Source organism: Tauraco erythrolophus, chromosome 20 (genome assembly GCF_009769465.1).
Source record: "Tauraco erythrolophus isolate bTauEry1 chromosome 20, bTauEry1.pri, whole genome shotgun sequence".
Lineage (NCBI taxonomy): Eukaryota > Metazoa > Chordata > Aves > Musophagiformes > Musophagidae > Tauraco > Tauraco erythrolophus.
The window spans coordinates 6,701,420-6,719,302 of NC_141484.1; the positions used below are offsets into that span (position 1 = coordinate 6,701,420).

General features: G+C 49.2%; 1 protein-coding gene across 1 annotated transcript; it reads right to left on the reverse strand.

The window, feature by feature from the left end:
* Nucleotides 1–2,416: 2,416 nt before the first annotated feature.
* On the reverse strand, nucleotides 2,417–6,346 carry WFIKKN2 (WAP, follistatin/kazal, immunoglobulin, kunitz and netrin domain containing 2). The gene is made up of 2 exons (XM_009992456.2): nucleotides 6,149–6,346; nucleotides 2,417–3,928 (listed from the first exon to the last, which is right to left on the reverse strand). Exons 1-2 carry the CDS (start codon nucleotides 6,344–6,346, stop codon nucleotides 2,417–2,419), a joined length of 1,710 nt encoding a protein of 569 aa, XP_009990758.2.
* Nucleotides 6,347–17,883: the final 11,537 nt, after the last annotated feature.

Genomic DNA, 17,883 nt, shown 5'->3' on the forward strand with positions numbered 1-17,883 from the left:
CCAGGCTTAAGCTCTGCAATGTGCTGGATGGAAAAGCAACGAACCGTGTGCTTTTTGCTCTCAGCTACGTTTGCGTCCCGGCTCTTCTGGAACAAGCAGGTACGTGTCTCCCAAGTCACTCCAACACTCCCACACTTGCAAAATCCTTTAGCTTTTGGAAAAAAAGAGCCATATAAAGCCAGTTTTTGTTAAACTTCCATCCTCTGATGCCTCTGTGTTAGAAAGTATGACAAGAACAAGACAGTTCCTACGGCTTGCTTGAAAAATGACAGATGAGCCATCGGAACAGTGGCAGTTGCCACCGCCAGGGACGATGGGGCAGTGGTGGTGAGTGCTGCAGAGGGCAGCGGGGCTGGCACCTCCCGGCTCCAGAAAATGGTCTTCCCAAGAACATATGCAAACTTTATGGACCTTTAACTGGAGTTTATCTGATGTACGCTTAGGAAAGGTGCAACAAAAAAACGAGCAGGTATTTTCTTGGCCAGGAAGTCTGGTCTAGGCTCCCCTCCCTCCCACCCAGCTTCTTCTGAAATTATACAAATAACCAGAGATTTAGATCCATCCCTCTTGCCAGAGCATTTCAGACATAACCCAAGCCCAGACCGCTGGGAGAGGAGCCTAGTTCTCCATCATGCTGGGGTCTCTGCCCGTGGCTAGTGCAGGACATGGAAAGCCTTCACGGAAACACAGCTGGCCCTACGGTCACCGCTGTTACCCTCACTGTTATTCTCCCTTGCTGCAACCACAAAACACCCAACGTGCACAGGCCTTGGGAGGTTTACAGCCCTGCACGTCGCGCTGAAGCCCAGCATCAGCCTATTTAAGCTCTTTCCCCCAGTCCTTATTGTCCCCAGCCCCAACGTGAGTCTGCTAAAGCAGACGTGGCCACCACCGGCCACCGGCCTGCTGCCCACCCCGCAGCAAGCCCGTCAGATGGCACCACGGAGCAGCGCTGGCTGCACCTTCCTCCCTCTTGCCCAGACACGTCTTGATACCCGTCCAGCCTTGGACTGGGCCTTTGTGGAAGGCAGAAAGCTCTGGGCACCGCCGTAGTAACTCCCTGGAGCGACCGAACACAGAGCAATGATAAGGCTCGCCGCGCCGCGCTCGCCCCGCTTCCCTGCAGCGACGCTCCTTAGCGGAGGCAGGATTGTTCCAGGATCAGCCTTTTCTTTATTTAAGGATTTTTGCATAGGTAAATGTTACATTTTTGGACACACAAACGTTAAAATGTGTACGCACGCGCTCACACCCACAGCCCGTGCTGCCTCTCTTAGGGTGTTTATTCATACGCCTATATACAGTGGCCTGGCAGAAAATGTTTTCCGTGGTTTGAAAGAGTGCTCCAAAAGGGTCAGACGGATAAATGCCTTTCAGGAGCGTCCGCTCGGCGCATCCGTGTCTGTGCAGTTGGGTGTCAGCAGTCTGTGTCTGCGTAACACAGTCTGCAGACTGTGTCTTGCGCTATTCTGTTTTGAATTTTGTTCTGACTCCTCTTACTTTGCTCTCTCGCCCACAAAAGCAGGATTTCTAATGAAAACAGGCAATAAACTGCTGCTTGTGCTCCGGTGTAAAGGGTTTTCAAAAGCAAGACAGCTGGCAGCACGCTGCCATCCTTCTGCCCTGGAATTTTTGTGATAGACAATATATTGATTAAAACAAAAACAGGGAAGTGCTATGGAATGAGGGGTTTTGCTGACCTTGTTCTGCTGGCAGAAAAGTCATTTCGGGGTGAGACTGTGCCTTGAGCTTCTACAGGGACCTGTTGTCCTGGGCATAGGATCAAGGGAGTTTTTCCTCCAGTAAGGATTGTGAGATAGGTAGTAGTTGCCTTTTAAAAATGAGATACATTCCAAAGAAAACTGCTAGGGAAATTTCAATTAAAAGAAGCAAATTCATAATGCGTAGATTGGTTAAATGTGCACAATTGTAAAGACAGACAATAATTTACAGGCTTTTCTCTTGAAATACTAGTGCTGCTCTAAGGAGACAAGAGTGTGACTGACTTATAATGACTTACCATAGCATTTCCATACTGTAAACGAGACAGATTAAGTTGACATTATATATTACTTAGCTGTGTACCAATTAGCTAAACAAATGCTACGAATTCCGTCATTTATGATGGAAGCTACATAAAAATTGTCTAATTACTGCAGTGAGTCATCTAGTTAAATGGCACTCCTATGTGGACGAATTTATTTCAATGCAAGATTAATAGCCTTTTGCTGCTGTTTTACGTGCTTGCCAAAGACCATACTACGTTGTTGCTAAGCATCATTAATGGATTAAAATAAGGGTTCTGCAAAATTCCTACGGTGTATCTTCAAACAGCTTGTTTAGTTTGTGCACTAGCCTAGCGCTCGTTAGCCCTACGTAACACACGGACCTGGAAGGCTGACACGTGTGCAGGAGGTTAATGCAATCCTAGGAACTCTTTCAAAAGCTCACAGGTCTTCTTGTGGATGACTTCGCGGAGTTTCCGCACACGCCGGATGCTGGAGGTCCCCACAAAGCTGTCTGGCTGTAGGACAGCCATGCCGTTGTGGACATCTCCCATGATGATGAGCTGGCCGTCCACTGTGGTCATGTTGGGACACGGGCAGCTCCAGTCCATGTTCAAAAGTGTGATTTCTAGTGGTTCCTTCCCCAGGAATTTTAATCCCATTTTTTCATCTTTGAGAATCTCCTCCACTGTCACCAGGGCATGTCCCGAGTCTTGGTCTTCGGTCAGCTCTGTTATTCGGCCCAGGATGACAAAGTCGCTTTTGCAGAAGCTTGTCACCAGCTTCTGGCGTGGTTTGCAAGCTTTGCAGTGCGTGTTCTTCGGGAAAGGGCACATCTCTTCGCAGGCCTCCCGGCTCTCAAAGTTGTTCTCGTTGCCGCCACACCCGCCATAAATGAAGGACTGGCACTGCTTTGTCAAGCTGTTGTAGGCCCATCTGGGCTCGTAGGCTTTGCAGTGACCTTGGAGGGCTGGCAGGTTGCAAATGTTGATTGGGCCGTTCATGCACGTTAACATACAGTTCTCGTAGGTCTCAAAGTGGTTGAGGTTGCTGTTACAGTTCCCATAGATGAAAGTAAAGCAGTTGTTTTTCTTTGCATCATAGTACCACCTGGTCTGCTCTTCCCCGCAGTCTTCACTGTCTGGTTGCTTCAGGCACTCATCAGTTGGAAAATGTGTTTTGTTTTGGGAAGCTTCTTTGGATGTGGGTTCTCCTTTGATGACTGACAAAGGGAAATCAGCCCTGAGAAGGCCACCACTGTTTTTAGCAGTGCAGGTGTAGATGCCTGCGTCTTGGAGCTGAGTGTTGTAGATGACCAGCTGGGCGATGTTGGTGACCACCACATTCCCTCTGACGTGATTTGGCTTCATAATGACTTTGTCTTTCCCATCAACCTGCTTCTCCCACGTGATTTCTGGCTTGGGTCTCCCTGTAACATCACAGAGGAAGCTGACGGTCTCTCCCACGTAGACTGACTGGTGGATGGGGTTGTTCACCAGAGCAGGCGGCAAGATATCAATGACTGTTGTCTCGGAATAGGCAGTAGTAGGGCGAGCTGTTGTTTCTGGTGGGATAGGGCTGGTGTTTGGCCAGGTAAGATGGTACCTACAGGTGACTACATTCAGTGTAATGCCTTTGATGCAAGCTTCTGCATCCATGTAGCACTTGTTGTAGTAGGTGAGCCCGTCGGAGGCACAGGTGAAGCTCGGCTCCTTCTCACACCTGTCCTTGCACTTGCAGACAGGTTGCCCGTCCCAGATGTCGCACTCTGAGCCTTGCTGGATGCACATGAAACGGTCACAGGTTGCCTCCTTCGGCATTCCCACCGGCCCTTTTTTCCCCTTGACATCCATGTACCGAGCTGCCACACAACTCTTCGTTCCACAGACATTGGGGCAGCACTTCTCAAAGGTCTCGCACTCCTGCGGGGAAAGAAAATGACCCAATCATTACTAGGGACAGAGTAAAGTCCTTTTTAGAGACCCGGCAAGCAGAGAGCCCAGAAACTTTCAAGGTGTTAGCTCAGGGGTCTGCCACAGATATCTGTGGTCTGAAACTCGGTGTCCCCACTGACAATCAGTAGAAACATCCCTCCAGCATCTCCCAAGAGGTGTCTAAACACACTGGGGTTTCTGAAGTGCTCCAAGAGAAGACTCTCGAGAAGGAAGATGTATTTCTGTTTCTGAAACACTGACCTCATCCTAAGTCTTTCCTAGAGTCACATGGACTTCTTGACTACTGAACCAACAACCCCCCCTTCCACACTCTCCAAAACGCCTGAGGACAAGCCCTGAGAAACAAGAGCGGATGGAAAGTCTTATCATATGGCTGTAGGCAGTAATCCTTCTTATTTTGCACAGAAGTATGTAAAGTATTATTTGAATTCCCTGAGACTAACAGCCTACTCTTGGAGGTGAAACTGCCAAGGATTTGTAATTGTTCACATTGTAGAGGAAATAATAGAATATTTCAAAAGTAAAGAAATTCTTGCTCCAAAAATAATTTTTCTATGGTATTTAGAAAAACAAACCCAAAACAGCTCATTATGGCTTCTCTGCCCTATTTTAGTCCGATTTCCAAGTGCAGCATCGCTCTTCTAGTGATTTATTACACCCTGTCTCAGCTAGAGTCAGCTCTAAATTGCGGTTAATTTTAGCAGAATTTTCATCTTCTGTGCAGAAAAGGTATTTGACATGTGTGATCACGGCTGCTGTGGCGTTATGGACTACTTTAAAGCACCATGAACACTGCTACCACGTACCCAATGGGGCACACTTCCACCGTGTTAAACCTCTACAACCCCTCCGAAACCCAACGGCTTTCTCCATAAGTGAGAACAAAACATTTTTTTAAGCTCCCAAACTAAATAGCTTCCCGCGAGTCCAGTATCCTTTCCTTATTGGGAAAAAGATGACCTAATAACATAACTCCTTCCTCATTTCCAGCAGCACATTACTAGGTTTCAGAAGCAAAGTTAGAAACCAGAGCGGGGAACGTTTTCGGCTGGGGTGAAGGAGTTGGGGGTTCAGCAAAGCCGGTGGCGGAGCCCTCGGCCGCTTTCAGACCGCTCGCTCTGTGCGAGGCCTCGGAACTCCGAGCTGCCACAAGGCAAAAGTGAGTATTTTTAGCCAGTGGCTTCTGGCATTCAGTTTTTGACCAGTAAATTATTAAAACAACGTCCTCTGCTGCTGCTGCTGCTGGGGTTTTGCAAGTGTTTTAATGTTCGTTGCTGCACCTGGTAGTTGAAATAAAGGGGGCTTGTGTGGGAATAGCAAAAGTAAAACCAGCGCCTTCATTCGTAACACATGGGCTCCATCTGGGCAAATCTCTTTGTTTACTTGATGGCCAGCCTTCTTCTCTATTCCTCCCTCACCCCCCTGCTCCTTTCAGCCCTGCAGAAACAACCTGGCTGCGGAACATAAACCCAGTGACTTTCTTCAGCATGGTACGTGTTGCCGTCAGCCTGGTTTGGGCTGCGGGAGCTTTGCCGTTAGACGTGATGTAAGGGGCAGGACGAGCAGGTATTTTCAGACGCCAGCTTGAGCTGGCAGTGCTGACAGGTTGAAAAATGAATTTTAGGGTTGTGAGCTAAGCACGTTTTGAGCTGGGAGCAGCACAGAGAACATCTGCCTGGTCCTTTTACCCATGCCCCTGTTTTGCACTCCAAGCACACTTTGTGTTTCAAGTGCAGCAAAGGCTGATGCTTTACACGTGAAATCAAATGATTTCGCACATGAGTCCTCCCAGAAATATAAAGCGTTGACGATGGCCACCACCACCAAAGAACATGGTGACACTGCTAAAATAGTATGGATTGGCCCCCAGGCATGCTGAGCTCTGGAGTATCAAAGTCAGACGTTTCTCTTGAGAAAAAAGCAAGGAAGACGATCAAACAGAGCGAGTGCTCTACCCGTGTGTGGAGTGTGACAGCTGCCACACACCTCCCCGCGTAACTGATGGATAGCTCATCAAACCTTTCGTTCTCTGTAGGTCACGGGCCAGTTAGACGGTGCGCTGCCCGCACCAAGTCCCGCACGGCGCCGGCACCTTTCTGGCTGGAACGGACACAGCGCGGAGCGAACGAGCCCACCGGCAAACCCCAGCGCCCGCCACGCAGCCGGACAAAACCGCACATCACTCACCAGGTCAGCTTCGCACTCCCTCTTGCAAGTGCTCTGCGCGTCTACCCACAGGTTGGGGTTCATGTCATTGGGGCATATCCCGGCGTGGGAATAGCGGATGGGAGGTAGAGCTCTCCCTTTCAGAGAGACCTCCAGAAGCAAGAGGACACTGCTCTTCCCCAGCAAGATCCACATCCACCGAGTGAACAGCACCAACATCTCAGAACTTCTCCAGGGCAATGGCAGTGACCGAGCTGGAGGCAGTTCTTGTTTGCTTGGGGTTGCTTTTTTTTTTTTTTTTTCGGTAAGCCTTAAATTTTCGAGGAACCCAAATGCACCTGACTTCTGTAAAAACTTCAGCGAGCTCCTTTGCTGCCTCTGTCGATAGTGCAGTTTGGTCTGGACCTCATTGGATTAAAGGTCCTAGGAAGTCACCCCCTTATTTTAAGAGAAATGCTAATAGTCTGAGCAGAGTTAGCTCTATTTATACCCTGCCTCTGTTAACAAGTCAGAAAAAGTAAACTTGATTTCTTTGACAGGCACACGCTTCCTATGTCCTGGTGGCAGTCAGACAGATTTGTTGCAAGAAAAAAAAGCTGGAAAGAGTTTAAAAGGCTGGAACTGGCACGGTGGGACCCCTGCATGTTTCTGAATGCAGGGAGGCCTTCTTAACCCCTTTAGACCTAAAGTACTTCCCTATGCTAAGAATGGCATTTGCTTCTGAAAGAGTACTTGTCTAAATAACACGGACCCACGGTCAGGGGATTTCCCCACGGCGAGGGGCTGCACAATCACTTGCTAAAAGGAACGAGTAATAGGATTGAAGCAATTAAAGCTGGAATATCATATTTTAGTGAAGGAGGTAGGGAAGAAATAACTTCTTTAAACTCAGGATCGACAAAGCCGGACGTCTTCGTAACTTCTCTCGGGGTTCCTCTGGGCTTTTTCTTCTCTTTGGTGGGGAGATTTGCAGGACGCCGGGGTTAACGCTGCCCTCCGGCCCCACCAGCAAGATGTTAAAAGTGTCCCTGAATTCCTCCACATTTCCTGACAGCCAGATCCCATTGTACAGTGCATTGCTGACCCCTTTAACAGCGACAACAAAAAAATAGTAGAAGTTTAACTCTATGGAAACCTGCATAAAGGAATGTACAGCATTTTTGCATTGCGGGGCGGGGGGGAAGTTCAGTCAAGCTGAGTTCCTCTTTCCCTGATTATTACAGCGAGGAGCTGATCCTGCTCATGCTGAACACGTGCCAAAATCCAGAGACGAGTGGCTGGAGCCAGAGTTGCTCAGCACCTTCCAGAATGAGAGCTTTTGGGCTGAGTTCTGGGCTAGCTTGGATGGATCCTGCCCAGTGCTAAGAGCCTCCTGGGAGGACCAGGTAAGTTTGCAGCCCACGTGAGGTTCAGCAGGACCGGACCAGCAGCACTGTGCTTTGGTAGGAGGGAAGGTCGTGCATCTGCCCTGTGCCCGGCGCTGAGCGCTGCGAAGCCGACAGACCCAGGCGCAACCAACCCTTCCTTCAGTAAAGCTTTTCTGTTGGGTTTATGAAACCAGGGTTGGTTTTCCTGGCTGAGTTTGGGTCTAATTCTCCTCCGAGTGACGACGGCTGCCAACCAGTACAACCAGTGGTGAACTGGGCCACCACGCAGGCAATGCCCCAGCCATGGGGCTCCTGCTCCTGCCCTGGGGCAGTGACCTGCTGGTGTTTCGCCTCCAAAAGGAAGGGAGAGCAACCTGAAGCCCCTCTGCCCTCGACTGTGGCATTTCTGTACCAACCCAGGCTTATAAAAGAGGCTCTAACAGTTTTGATTTGTGTGACTGCATTAACGATATGCACAGTATTTGAATTTCCTATGACGTGCAGAGAGAAGTTGTCCAAATTAGCTATTTATAAGGAGTGAAGTCAACCACCAGGCAGCAGTTTGCAGTTGATTTATTCTCTCTGAAACTTTAGAAACCTGCATGACACTCGTACAAAGTGCGGCTGGGCGCAAAATGTTTTATTCAATACTTGTTTACAAAGACGAACGCAGCACCCTGTGATGCCTAAAAAAGCCAACCAAAAATGACACATTCCCAAGAGGTACTTAAAATTCTTACAGCTCTATTAACAACAAAATCACATGTATTAGTGGTTCTGTTGACTAAACAAAGACACTTTATATTGTAAAACTGACTACAGATAAACTTTGAACCCAGCTATACATGGGTCTCCGGAGCGCGGGTATCCCAGGCACCAGAGGAGCCACCGTGATGAGTGTGGGGGTCTCACCTCGACAGCTGCTGTGCATGTATGGCATCTGGCCTTGGTCCATGGGATCGCCACCGTGTAGCTGTGGATAAGTCGTATTTCTCTGCCATCCTGAGTCTTTTTGGGCTCTTTTACCTCCTTACCTGCTGGGCCAAAGGTGGGGAGCTGGTTGGTCCCTGGTGGTCTTGCAGCCTCTGTCTCCTCTCCTGGTGCCAGAAAGCCACCTCCTTGCACACTTTGGCTGTGCAGAGTGAGAGACCCACCAGTGCAGGCCCACTGCAGATGGGACTCCCTTCTGAGGAGGAAGGAATAACTCTATCTTGTTTTTTTTCCTCTCCCAGACCAAGGATCCCCTTGCCCAAAGGCACATTTCAGCTGCGGGGGAGCAGCATGGGGCTCTGAAGAATCAGACACTGGTTTGCATTAGAGAGACGGAGCAGTCTTCTGCTTTGCTCTATGTCTTCCTCCATCCAGAGGGAAATTCTCCAGGGACAGGTAAGTCCCACCGCAGCTTTTTGCTCCCAAGTAGCATGTTCAGTGCATGACGGCCAGGGTGGTGGAGCTCAAGAGGTGACAGATCAATGCGCCCGGCTGAAGGAGTGGTTGCATGGGACATGGAACTCGGCTGATTTAATTGTGTCCCTATTGCAGGTCACGGGGGTCGTTCAAGGAAAGGCCGTTTGAATGGCTGGATTTGATGTACTGTCACCCCAAACATTGGGCCGGCACTTGACACAGCAGAGAGGGGCAGGGACATCTTGTGGGAGCTTGGGAAAAAGGGCAAAGCAATTATCATTAATGACAATGATGGGTTTGTTGGGTCACGGGACCCAATGAGGCGTGAGAAACTTGTGTACACTGAGAAATCCTGCTTTCAGCAAAACTTTTGCGTAGGACGCCTCTTTGGGAACCAAATCCTGGCCTAATCCAATGGAAACCAGACAGACACTGTGCCCCTCCAGCTCCCATCGCTCCAGGAACAGGGAGTGCTCAGACCCATGAAGGATCAGTCCCTTGGCCACTTGAACACAGCCGAGAGAGAGAGGAAAACAGCACCATAAATCTCCCTGTGAATATGGGCAGGCAGCTCCTGAGGTCAGAGGAGGCAGCAAGGACTCTGAATAATCCTCGACAGCTGCCCCGTCCCTGCCAGGACATCCCAGACAGGCTGTTACCCAACCTGAGGGACACATCCAGGGGAGGACACCACTATGCAGGCTGCCCTGGGCTGGCTTGGGGACAGCAGGGACCCTGCTTGTCCCAGCACGGACAGCCAAGCTCTGCCTCATGCACTCAACATCTCCTGGGTTCCACCGAGGGCTGTTTTCTCACCTGGTTTACATTAATTTAACTCCACTGACCTCAAAGGATCTGACCAGGTACTCCATCTAACACCAGCTGTGATCAGGGTCTTTGTCAAGGTCCCTGGGCATATTTTTTTGGCTCTAACTTGTTTATAAAGCATCATGCATTTTTTTTTTCTTTTCTATAAGAAATAAAACAATCCTTATACTCCATTTTTATAAACAAATCTATTATGATCGCTAAGTTTACAGCTTCTCTTGTCTCATCCATGTCAGATATTGATGTGATAAAGACCTTCCCAAATGAGTTCAAGCCTTGGAAGAAACCCCGCTACTGCCCCAAAATCCCTTTTCTGATCAAGGTATTGATGGGAGTCTGTCGGATGGGGAGCTGGGATGATCCTTCTCTGGATCTCGGATGAACAAACCTGAACCCTGATGGCACAAAGCAACGTCCCAGATCTGCTCCTGGCAGTGGGGACACGCAGCCTGTGACCAGCCCGTGCTCCGCAGATGTCCGTCCGACACTACACCACAGTCCTGAAAAGCCCTCCCAGGGTGCCCAGGGTCCTGGTCAGGGCTGTTGATCTAGAGTTGGCTTAACTGTTGCTGGTTTTGTAAACGATGACTTCTTTGCCCTTTTTCTTACTCTTACCGAGCTCCTCTGGGATGTCCTTGCCCTTCTCTGCTCCGTTGACCCAGTGTTTGGCGTGACCCTTTCTAATCGAGGAGGGAAACAGGATTCTCTGGCACACAGGAAAGTATAATTGCATTGTTTTTTTTTTCTTATACCACTGTTGGAGGAACAGCAAACTGTTGATTGAATTTATTAGGCAAAACGAGCAACTCTCATCTGGAGTTACTCGGGGTGGTGGATTGATTTGCCAGTTTTATTGTGGAAGGGCTCTTGGCAGGAACCGTCGCCCCGCGATGTCGAACCTCCCATCTCCCATCGATCTCTGCCTCGGCAGAGGGGCCCTTCCCGATCCGGCCTCTCGTGCTGTCCGGGCTCGCCGCCACTCGCAGCCCGTTCTGCCAACACAAACACAAACCACCCCCTCTCCAGGCACGGCTGTGATTCAGCGCTGCCGGGTGGTGGCTGGTGCATGGCGGCATCCGGAGCCCTAACGCGAGGGCTCGCGGCTGTGCCGGGGTGCGATGGGTGCCTGTGGCACCCACTGCCAGGAGAGGCAAGCCCGGGGCTGCGGGTGGGACCAGCATGCCTCTGCTGGACCTCTTCTGCCTTTAAGCTTAGCCTAAAGCAAAGGCTTCGGTCCTTGAGGCCTCCCTCCTCCTCCACGCAGGGCAGCTGGGCACAGCAGCACCTGGTACTAACCCCCTGCCCCTTCTTCCAAACACGGCACTAAGCCCTGCCCTGGGCACGCAGCCCCACCACACGCTCTTCTTCAGTCCCACCATCATCGTTCACACTCCTTAGGCGGCTCCTCGTCAGTGCACAGATGAAATGCACTTTTAAAACCCACCTCTGTCTCATTTAGAAAGTAACGATGTTCCAGTCTGTACGGAACGCTTCGTGCACTCGCGGCCGATAGCCGGACACTGGAGAGGGAATGTCACTGCTGGATCACTCTTGGAGCACAGCTGCTCACCTCAAGCAGTGACGTTGCTTCCAAACCCACACCGAAATCCAGACGATGACTTGGGACCGCAGCCTTAGCTTTCTTGGGATTGCAAGGGGTCAAATCTTCTCCACTGAGCGATGCCTGGCTCCCACAAGCCTTGGCAGGACGCACTCAGCGCCAGGGCTGAGGGGCCAGCTGGGATGCCCAGCCTGGATGCCTTTCCACATCCCTTAGAAGAACACACGGCTCACACTGGCTGTGAGGTTGGCTGAGCAAGGAGGATTTTTGGCCCCATGTGATGCACCTCCGAACATCAAAGCGCAGGCAAAGGCTGCGGCGTGGCCACATGCCACAGGTTGCCCAGAGAAGTTGTGGCTGCCTCATCCCTGGCAGTGTTCAAGGCCAGGTTGGATGGAGCTTTAAGCAACCTGGTGCAGTGGAGGGTTTCCCTGCCCATGGCAGGGGGGCTGGAACTAGATGGTCTTTGAGGTCCCTTCCGACCCAAACCATTCTATGGTTCTGTGCTTCGGGAGCACACACACGGGAGCAGAGGTGGATTCGGGCTGAAGGTACGCGGTGGTAACGGCGTGCCCAGGTCCTGTTTTCGGGGCTGTTCAGATGCATAATTAGCAGCAGAAGCATATTTCAGTTTCTCCCTAGTTAAGATTTCTGTCAGGGTTCCCTGTAAGCACCCGTAGCTGACACGTGCTGGTTTTGACTCCTGAAATAACCCCCCCGAGCAGAGCACGGCGCGTGCAGGCAGGCGCAGGAACCGGGGGCACATCTCGAGCAGCGATTGCTCACCGAAACCAGCCGCCGTTTACGCACGTTCTGCCTCACGCGCAGATGCTCAGTAAGCAGAAGTTAATGTAGTTAGACAAAAGGGCTCAGTTTGGGGGGAAAATCAATAATGTCAGCGAGTTTATTACAGGGTTATGGGCCACCTGCTAGAACTCGGCATTAGGCCGTGCTACGTTGTGTTTCGGTGGGGGCTGATGGCATCGCACTCAGACAAGGCAAGCGCCAGAATTATTATTTTATGCCTCGGCAGATGGCTTCTGCTCAGGGGGGTTTTATCGTCGAATGCAGACGTTCGACTAATCATCGTTTGCTTTCTCTTTCTCTAACGTAAGCTGGGCAGGAAGCAATTGCCAGTTTGATGGCGGATCATTATCGCTAGGTTTATTCTGTCTGAAACAGCACAGCAAGAGGCGAAGAGGATACAAAGGAAGATAATCAACCAGTTATCAGTGAGATATGGGGAAAAGCTGGGCTCAGAGGCTTGTCTCTCACTGGCCCATCTCCTTTCTCTCTCAGAGGCAAAGCCTTAGATATCCTATAGATAATTTGGGGAGGCCACGAAGTTGATACCTTTGGATTGTCAAGATTGCAAAGGTCAACCGCTGGGAATGAGTTCATCCTGCCTTAAAGCAGGAGGGTCTCAGTCACTTCCCAAAGTTCCTTCCAGCCCTGTTCTCTGTCACCCTCAACGTGGAGCAAGACCTGCTCTATCAGTTGAGTTAGGGAAATCTGAGAACCGAGATGCAACCTGGAAAGCCAAGAAACAGAAATCGCAGCCACGGCGGCATCATTGCACAGCCCGTTGCTTTCCATGTTAGGCCATCCCAGTTAGAGATGGTGCATGGTGCACAGGCTGGACACCGGCACTGTCACCTGCTGAACACGGGAAACCCGCACCACAGCAGAGAGCTGAGCACCTCACTTTGCTGTAGGTTCTGGTAACTAGTGGTTCATTTCGTGGCCAGCTTCAGCAACAGCACTTCAGGAAACCCTGGCACCAAATCCGTGGTGTGTTCCCATGTCTTGCAGCACTGCTGTGCCTGTATAAGCCATAGCATGGAAACCTCAGAGCTCAACTGGTACATTGTTGTTTATGATTTTCAGTTTTTCTGCTTGGTTCCAGCTCGATTTGAATGAAAGCTCAGAATAAAAGTGGGGTGTGGGCCTGGCATGTGGTCAGGCTGAGTGCTCAGCACATCTTTCACCCAAGCTGGTGATGTTTCTCCAGGTACCTGAGTTAATTTACTTCCACATGTAGGAGGCTAATTATTATGAAGAATATTATTAAGCCCATTGCACAGATTCACTTCAGTCTGCAAATGACCCTAATTTAACCTCCCTTATTTACTTTTAGGAATTTAAAGCTGGGAGGAAATCACTTGCTGAGTATCACGCAGCAACAGCCATGAAAGGCTGGAGTTCCAGACCCTGCTTCCAACCCCACGGGCACCATTTGCTTGTCAAAACCCTAATTCAATATAGAAATGTCATGTTGTGTTTGTTTGTGATGTGATCCACCTTACATAAACTGTAAGGTTTTAACCGGCTGTGCTAATTTAAGTTAAACTTCTCCCCCCATCACCTTTCTTCCTTGAAAAAACAGAGTTTCTCCTGGTTTGTACTGTAAGCCTTCATTGCCGTAACTTCAGCATGCAGATACCACCTCTGAGATGAGGTGACCCTTTGTCGCTCTGAGATGACCCTTTAACAAAGTTAATGAACCTTTCAGTGGATGAGGTCGAAGCTGAGGGTTTGTAAGGTGAGATAAGAACTGCTGCGGATTTGCCTGGTTTTGTGCTTTGTTGTGAGACTTCACCAAACCACTGAATCTGTCGATGTTTGGAAGCCCTCCTTGTGGCTGGGAGCCTCTCCAGGAGATGCAGAGCAGCTCCCAGCGACTGTGCTTTTCATCGGGCAATGAGCGTTGGCTTTTTCAGACAACCTGGAAGTCCCAGAGCTCCTCTGAGGGTTTGGTATCCAAAACTTCACTATAAACAATAATTAATTTTCACAAAATGGAACTATTTCCATTTCTGCAAATATCATGAAATCCTTTTAGTGTCAATTCCGTCTTCTTGGAATTCAAATCTAAATTAGGACAAAATTCTTTTTAACTGAAGAATTATTGCCTTTGTTTGGCTTTGCTGGTTGTTAGCGGTCCTGGCTGTCACTCAGCACATCCTCTGACCACACTCAGCGTGTGACCTCTGCCAGAAGCAGTCCCCTACCTGGTAATTGTGTCTATTAACAGTCTTCCCAAGAGAGGAACTATTTTGTTTCCACTTGCTCTGTGTACTCTGTAGCCACCAGATGCAAGACATCATCTGGTCTGCACTGCTTGAACCTCGATGATGGCCATCAGAAAGAGTAAATCTCTTCTGGGCGGCTGACGCCGTTACTTGAAATGCCCAAAGGAGACTAAATGCAGATCTGGTGTAAACAGGGTGCCCCTCTCCTGGCATTCAGTCCGCAGCAGATCTGATCCCAGGCTAGATGTGTGAGTGATGTCTGCAAAGCTGTGATGATCCACTTCCATTGATCTTTAGAATAGCCAGCCAGTCCTGCCTGCCCTGCCAACGGGATGTTTGTCTGCATTTAATGGCCTTTTTTTCATTGTAGCTCTTTCTGATTTCAGCTAATTGAACGTACATTTTTATTTTGATCTTTTATTGTTTGCAGCATGAAGAGTCCACCTGCAGCCTACGTCGTCGCAGGGTTCACTGAGATGCAGCACCTTCTTTTCCATGGCAGTTTTGAAGCTAACGAGTCCTTGATTGCCTGACGTGATGGTGGCCGGCAGAGCGATTGTAGGTAATGGTGAAGAGATTCACGTGGTTTAATCGTTACAATTTTCCTGTGCCTCCAGGGCCTGCGCGTTGGGTTCATTGCACTGTCTACCCAGTTGCCAGGATTGTGTTTTAATGATAGACGCAGCAGGCTGCCTTTGAGCAGGGAGGTACAAAGGAACCGGAGCATCGTTAGAGGCGAGCGTTTCCAACGCGCTCTGTAATGGCCTGATTTCTCCCCGATTGAAGTCGATGGTAAATATTCTGCTGACTTCAAAGGGGAGCGGGGTGAGGTTACAGCCAAACGCTCTTGGAAATCCCACCCAGCGCTTGATTTTTCGTGACCTGAAGGCCAGTTCAGTCAGCTCTGCTTCCACAAAGGAGCTTTCAGGAGTCCTGTAAAAGCTGCCGGAGTGATTTTAGCCCAGGGTTCACATGGTAGGAGCATGTGAATTGTGGCAAATCTAGAGGACAATTCAGCCCTCCCAAGTTCTGATTTCTCTTCTGCAGATGTCTGGCTGTCATCGCTTTTGCTCTCTCCTCGTTGACTATCGGGAAGTTTAAGGCAATGGGATTCCTAATTAGGTACTTTGGTTTGGTGGGGTGAACTCCTGCAGTGGGACAGGAGGATCTGGGGTACCCTCACAAAACCTTTGTCTTTGCTGTGCATCAGCCATGACAACAAGGCGGCCTATGTGCCTGGAAAACCTTTACATTATCTCTGCAACCCATGGCATGAGCTGTGACTTTGTCTCTTCCCATCACAGAGAAAATGGTCTTGAAGTCATTTATCTTTTGTGTTTCTTCTTTTGTAATTTTACCGTGAGTGTTTCCAGGGATAGGGCATCTACCACCTCTCTGGGTAGATACTTCTTGTGTGTTTCTACAACAGTGCAGTTACAAAGCTCTGCAGGGTGGAAAATCAGACACTTCCACACGCTTCCAAACATTTCCATGAGCTAATTTCCTTTTAAAATCAATCAGATTTGTCAATACGGAATTGTTACCTGCACAGGACCCGTTCCTGTTTCTGCCACTGACTCGCTCTGCGAGCCTAAACCACTTAATTCTCCCTGTGCCACAGCTCCCACCTCTCCGAAGGGGAACACAAAGCTCACAAGTGGGTCAAATGACATCAGTTTGTCTTTTAAACCCCTACTTCTTGCCATTGCCGCAGAAGCGATGTGTGAGTGTGAGGCGTGACTTGCTGCAACCCCAAAACTGTCTGAAAAAAATGACGAGTGCAAAAATTGTATCTACCACCATTTGTTTCCGTGTCTTAAGCTGCAGCTTAAGCACAACCCTTTCTAGCTCACACACACACATACTTTTTTTTAACTTTGCCCTGGCTAGAAACCTAGTACTGTTACTGTTTCAGAACATACACTTGGTTTGTACTTTCTCAGCTCCTTCCCGATTTCTCTGCGGAACCTGGCGTACCCACGGCCATAGAAAACCAGGTTAGTGCACAGTAGAGGCTTTCATGGCCACTAATCTTGGTGACAAAATGATTCGAACAAACACTTCTTGTGTCACCAATATATATTATGTAAAACCTTGTGACTTTGATTATGTGTCTATAATACAGATTAGTCTGTTTGGGTGTTTGGTGCTGACCTCCAATAAGCTCCTAAAGTATTAGCAAGAATTTGCAAGTGACAGGCAGGCAGAGGTGCTGTTCAGCCTAATCCCATTCTCCAAACTCCGACTACATGTGTCTGAACAGTTTCTGTTGCTTTCCTTAAGGCACCGGGTTATTTCTTCCTCTGCGCCCTCCCAGCTGCCTTTGTCCTTCTCTCCACTGCTCTGATGTGTCACAAATGTTGGAAGATTTAGCTAACCTTATGGATTAGAGCCAGGAAGACAGCGAGAACAAATTTAGAATAGGAGGCAGAGAATGTACCAGCTGGGAGGTGATGCTGTCAATCTCCATGGAGACCTTTTTAGTTACAGCTTTGCTAATTGCTCTGTTGAATTGTTTAGCGTGTGGTCGAAAGCCCGTCCAAGCCAGTGGAGTGTTTCTAATTGACTGGCCATGTCTCAGGACCACGAAGAGTGCAGAGGGCATAGCCCTTACGTGTAACCGGTTATGATTTGCTTTTGTGGCTTTCTCCTTGATGGCCAAAACACAACCTAAGGAGAATCCAGACACCTTGATCTGGTCTCCTGCACAGAGCCAGCTTCTTCTAAAGAAAAAAAAAAAGCCCTGCAGAAACAAATGATGCAGACCTTGCCTTAGCAAAACAATTTTTTTCTAAGGAATGCAGGTGAACCACCTCTGTCATCTTGTTAACACCACGTGCACTTTCCACACGAGTCAGCTCCTGTGGGAGATGAACTGAGACAAGATCCAAAGAAGCGTTTTGGCTCTGAACACCTAGATAGGACATGGCCCTATGCAGGAGTCAGGCAACTACATACCTTTGCCCCATGTCCCCCAGATGTTTCATGACTTGGGAGACGAAAGTGAGGGACTACAGACACAGGCAGAGAGGAATGCACCAGATGTCTGCAGAAAAAGCAAAGGTGGTCCCTCATCTGCTCAGTGGTCTGGGTTAGGACATCTCTTAGTTCAGAGGGGACCAGGCGCACGACTGGGGACCCTACCCACAACCGCAACACAAGCAACAATAACCCTCAGGGGGAGAAGTTTGGATCCACGGCACTGCAGCTCAGGCTTCTCATTACTTGAAGCCAAACTGGCTTTAGATACTAATCCACTGAACAATTTCCAGTTGTTATCAAAATCTATTGGACTTCTTAACCATGAGTCCCTGAGCTGATGTACCACCTCCCTCAGGTTCCAGTTCCCTGACTTGTTTGTTCAGAAATGATTTATTTGTCCTACAAATAGGTACAATGTTAAATTAACAAATGAAAAAAAAAAAAATCAACCACACACCATGCCTGATTTCTAAAGGGATCTGGCTGCCTGAGCAGATCCTTTTCCTGCAGATAACCAGTCCCCCAAATATCAATGCCATTTGCCAACCCCCCCATCAAATTTCACTCCATGCTGCAGGC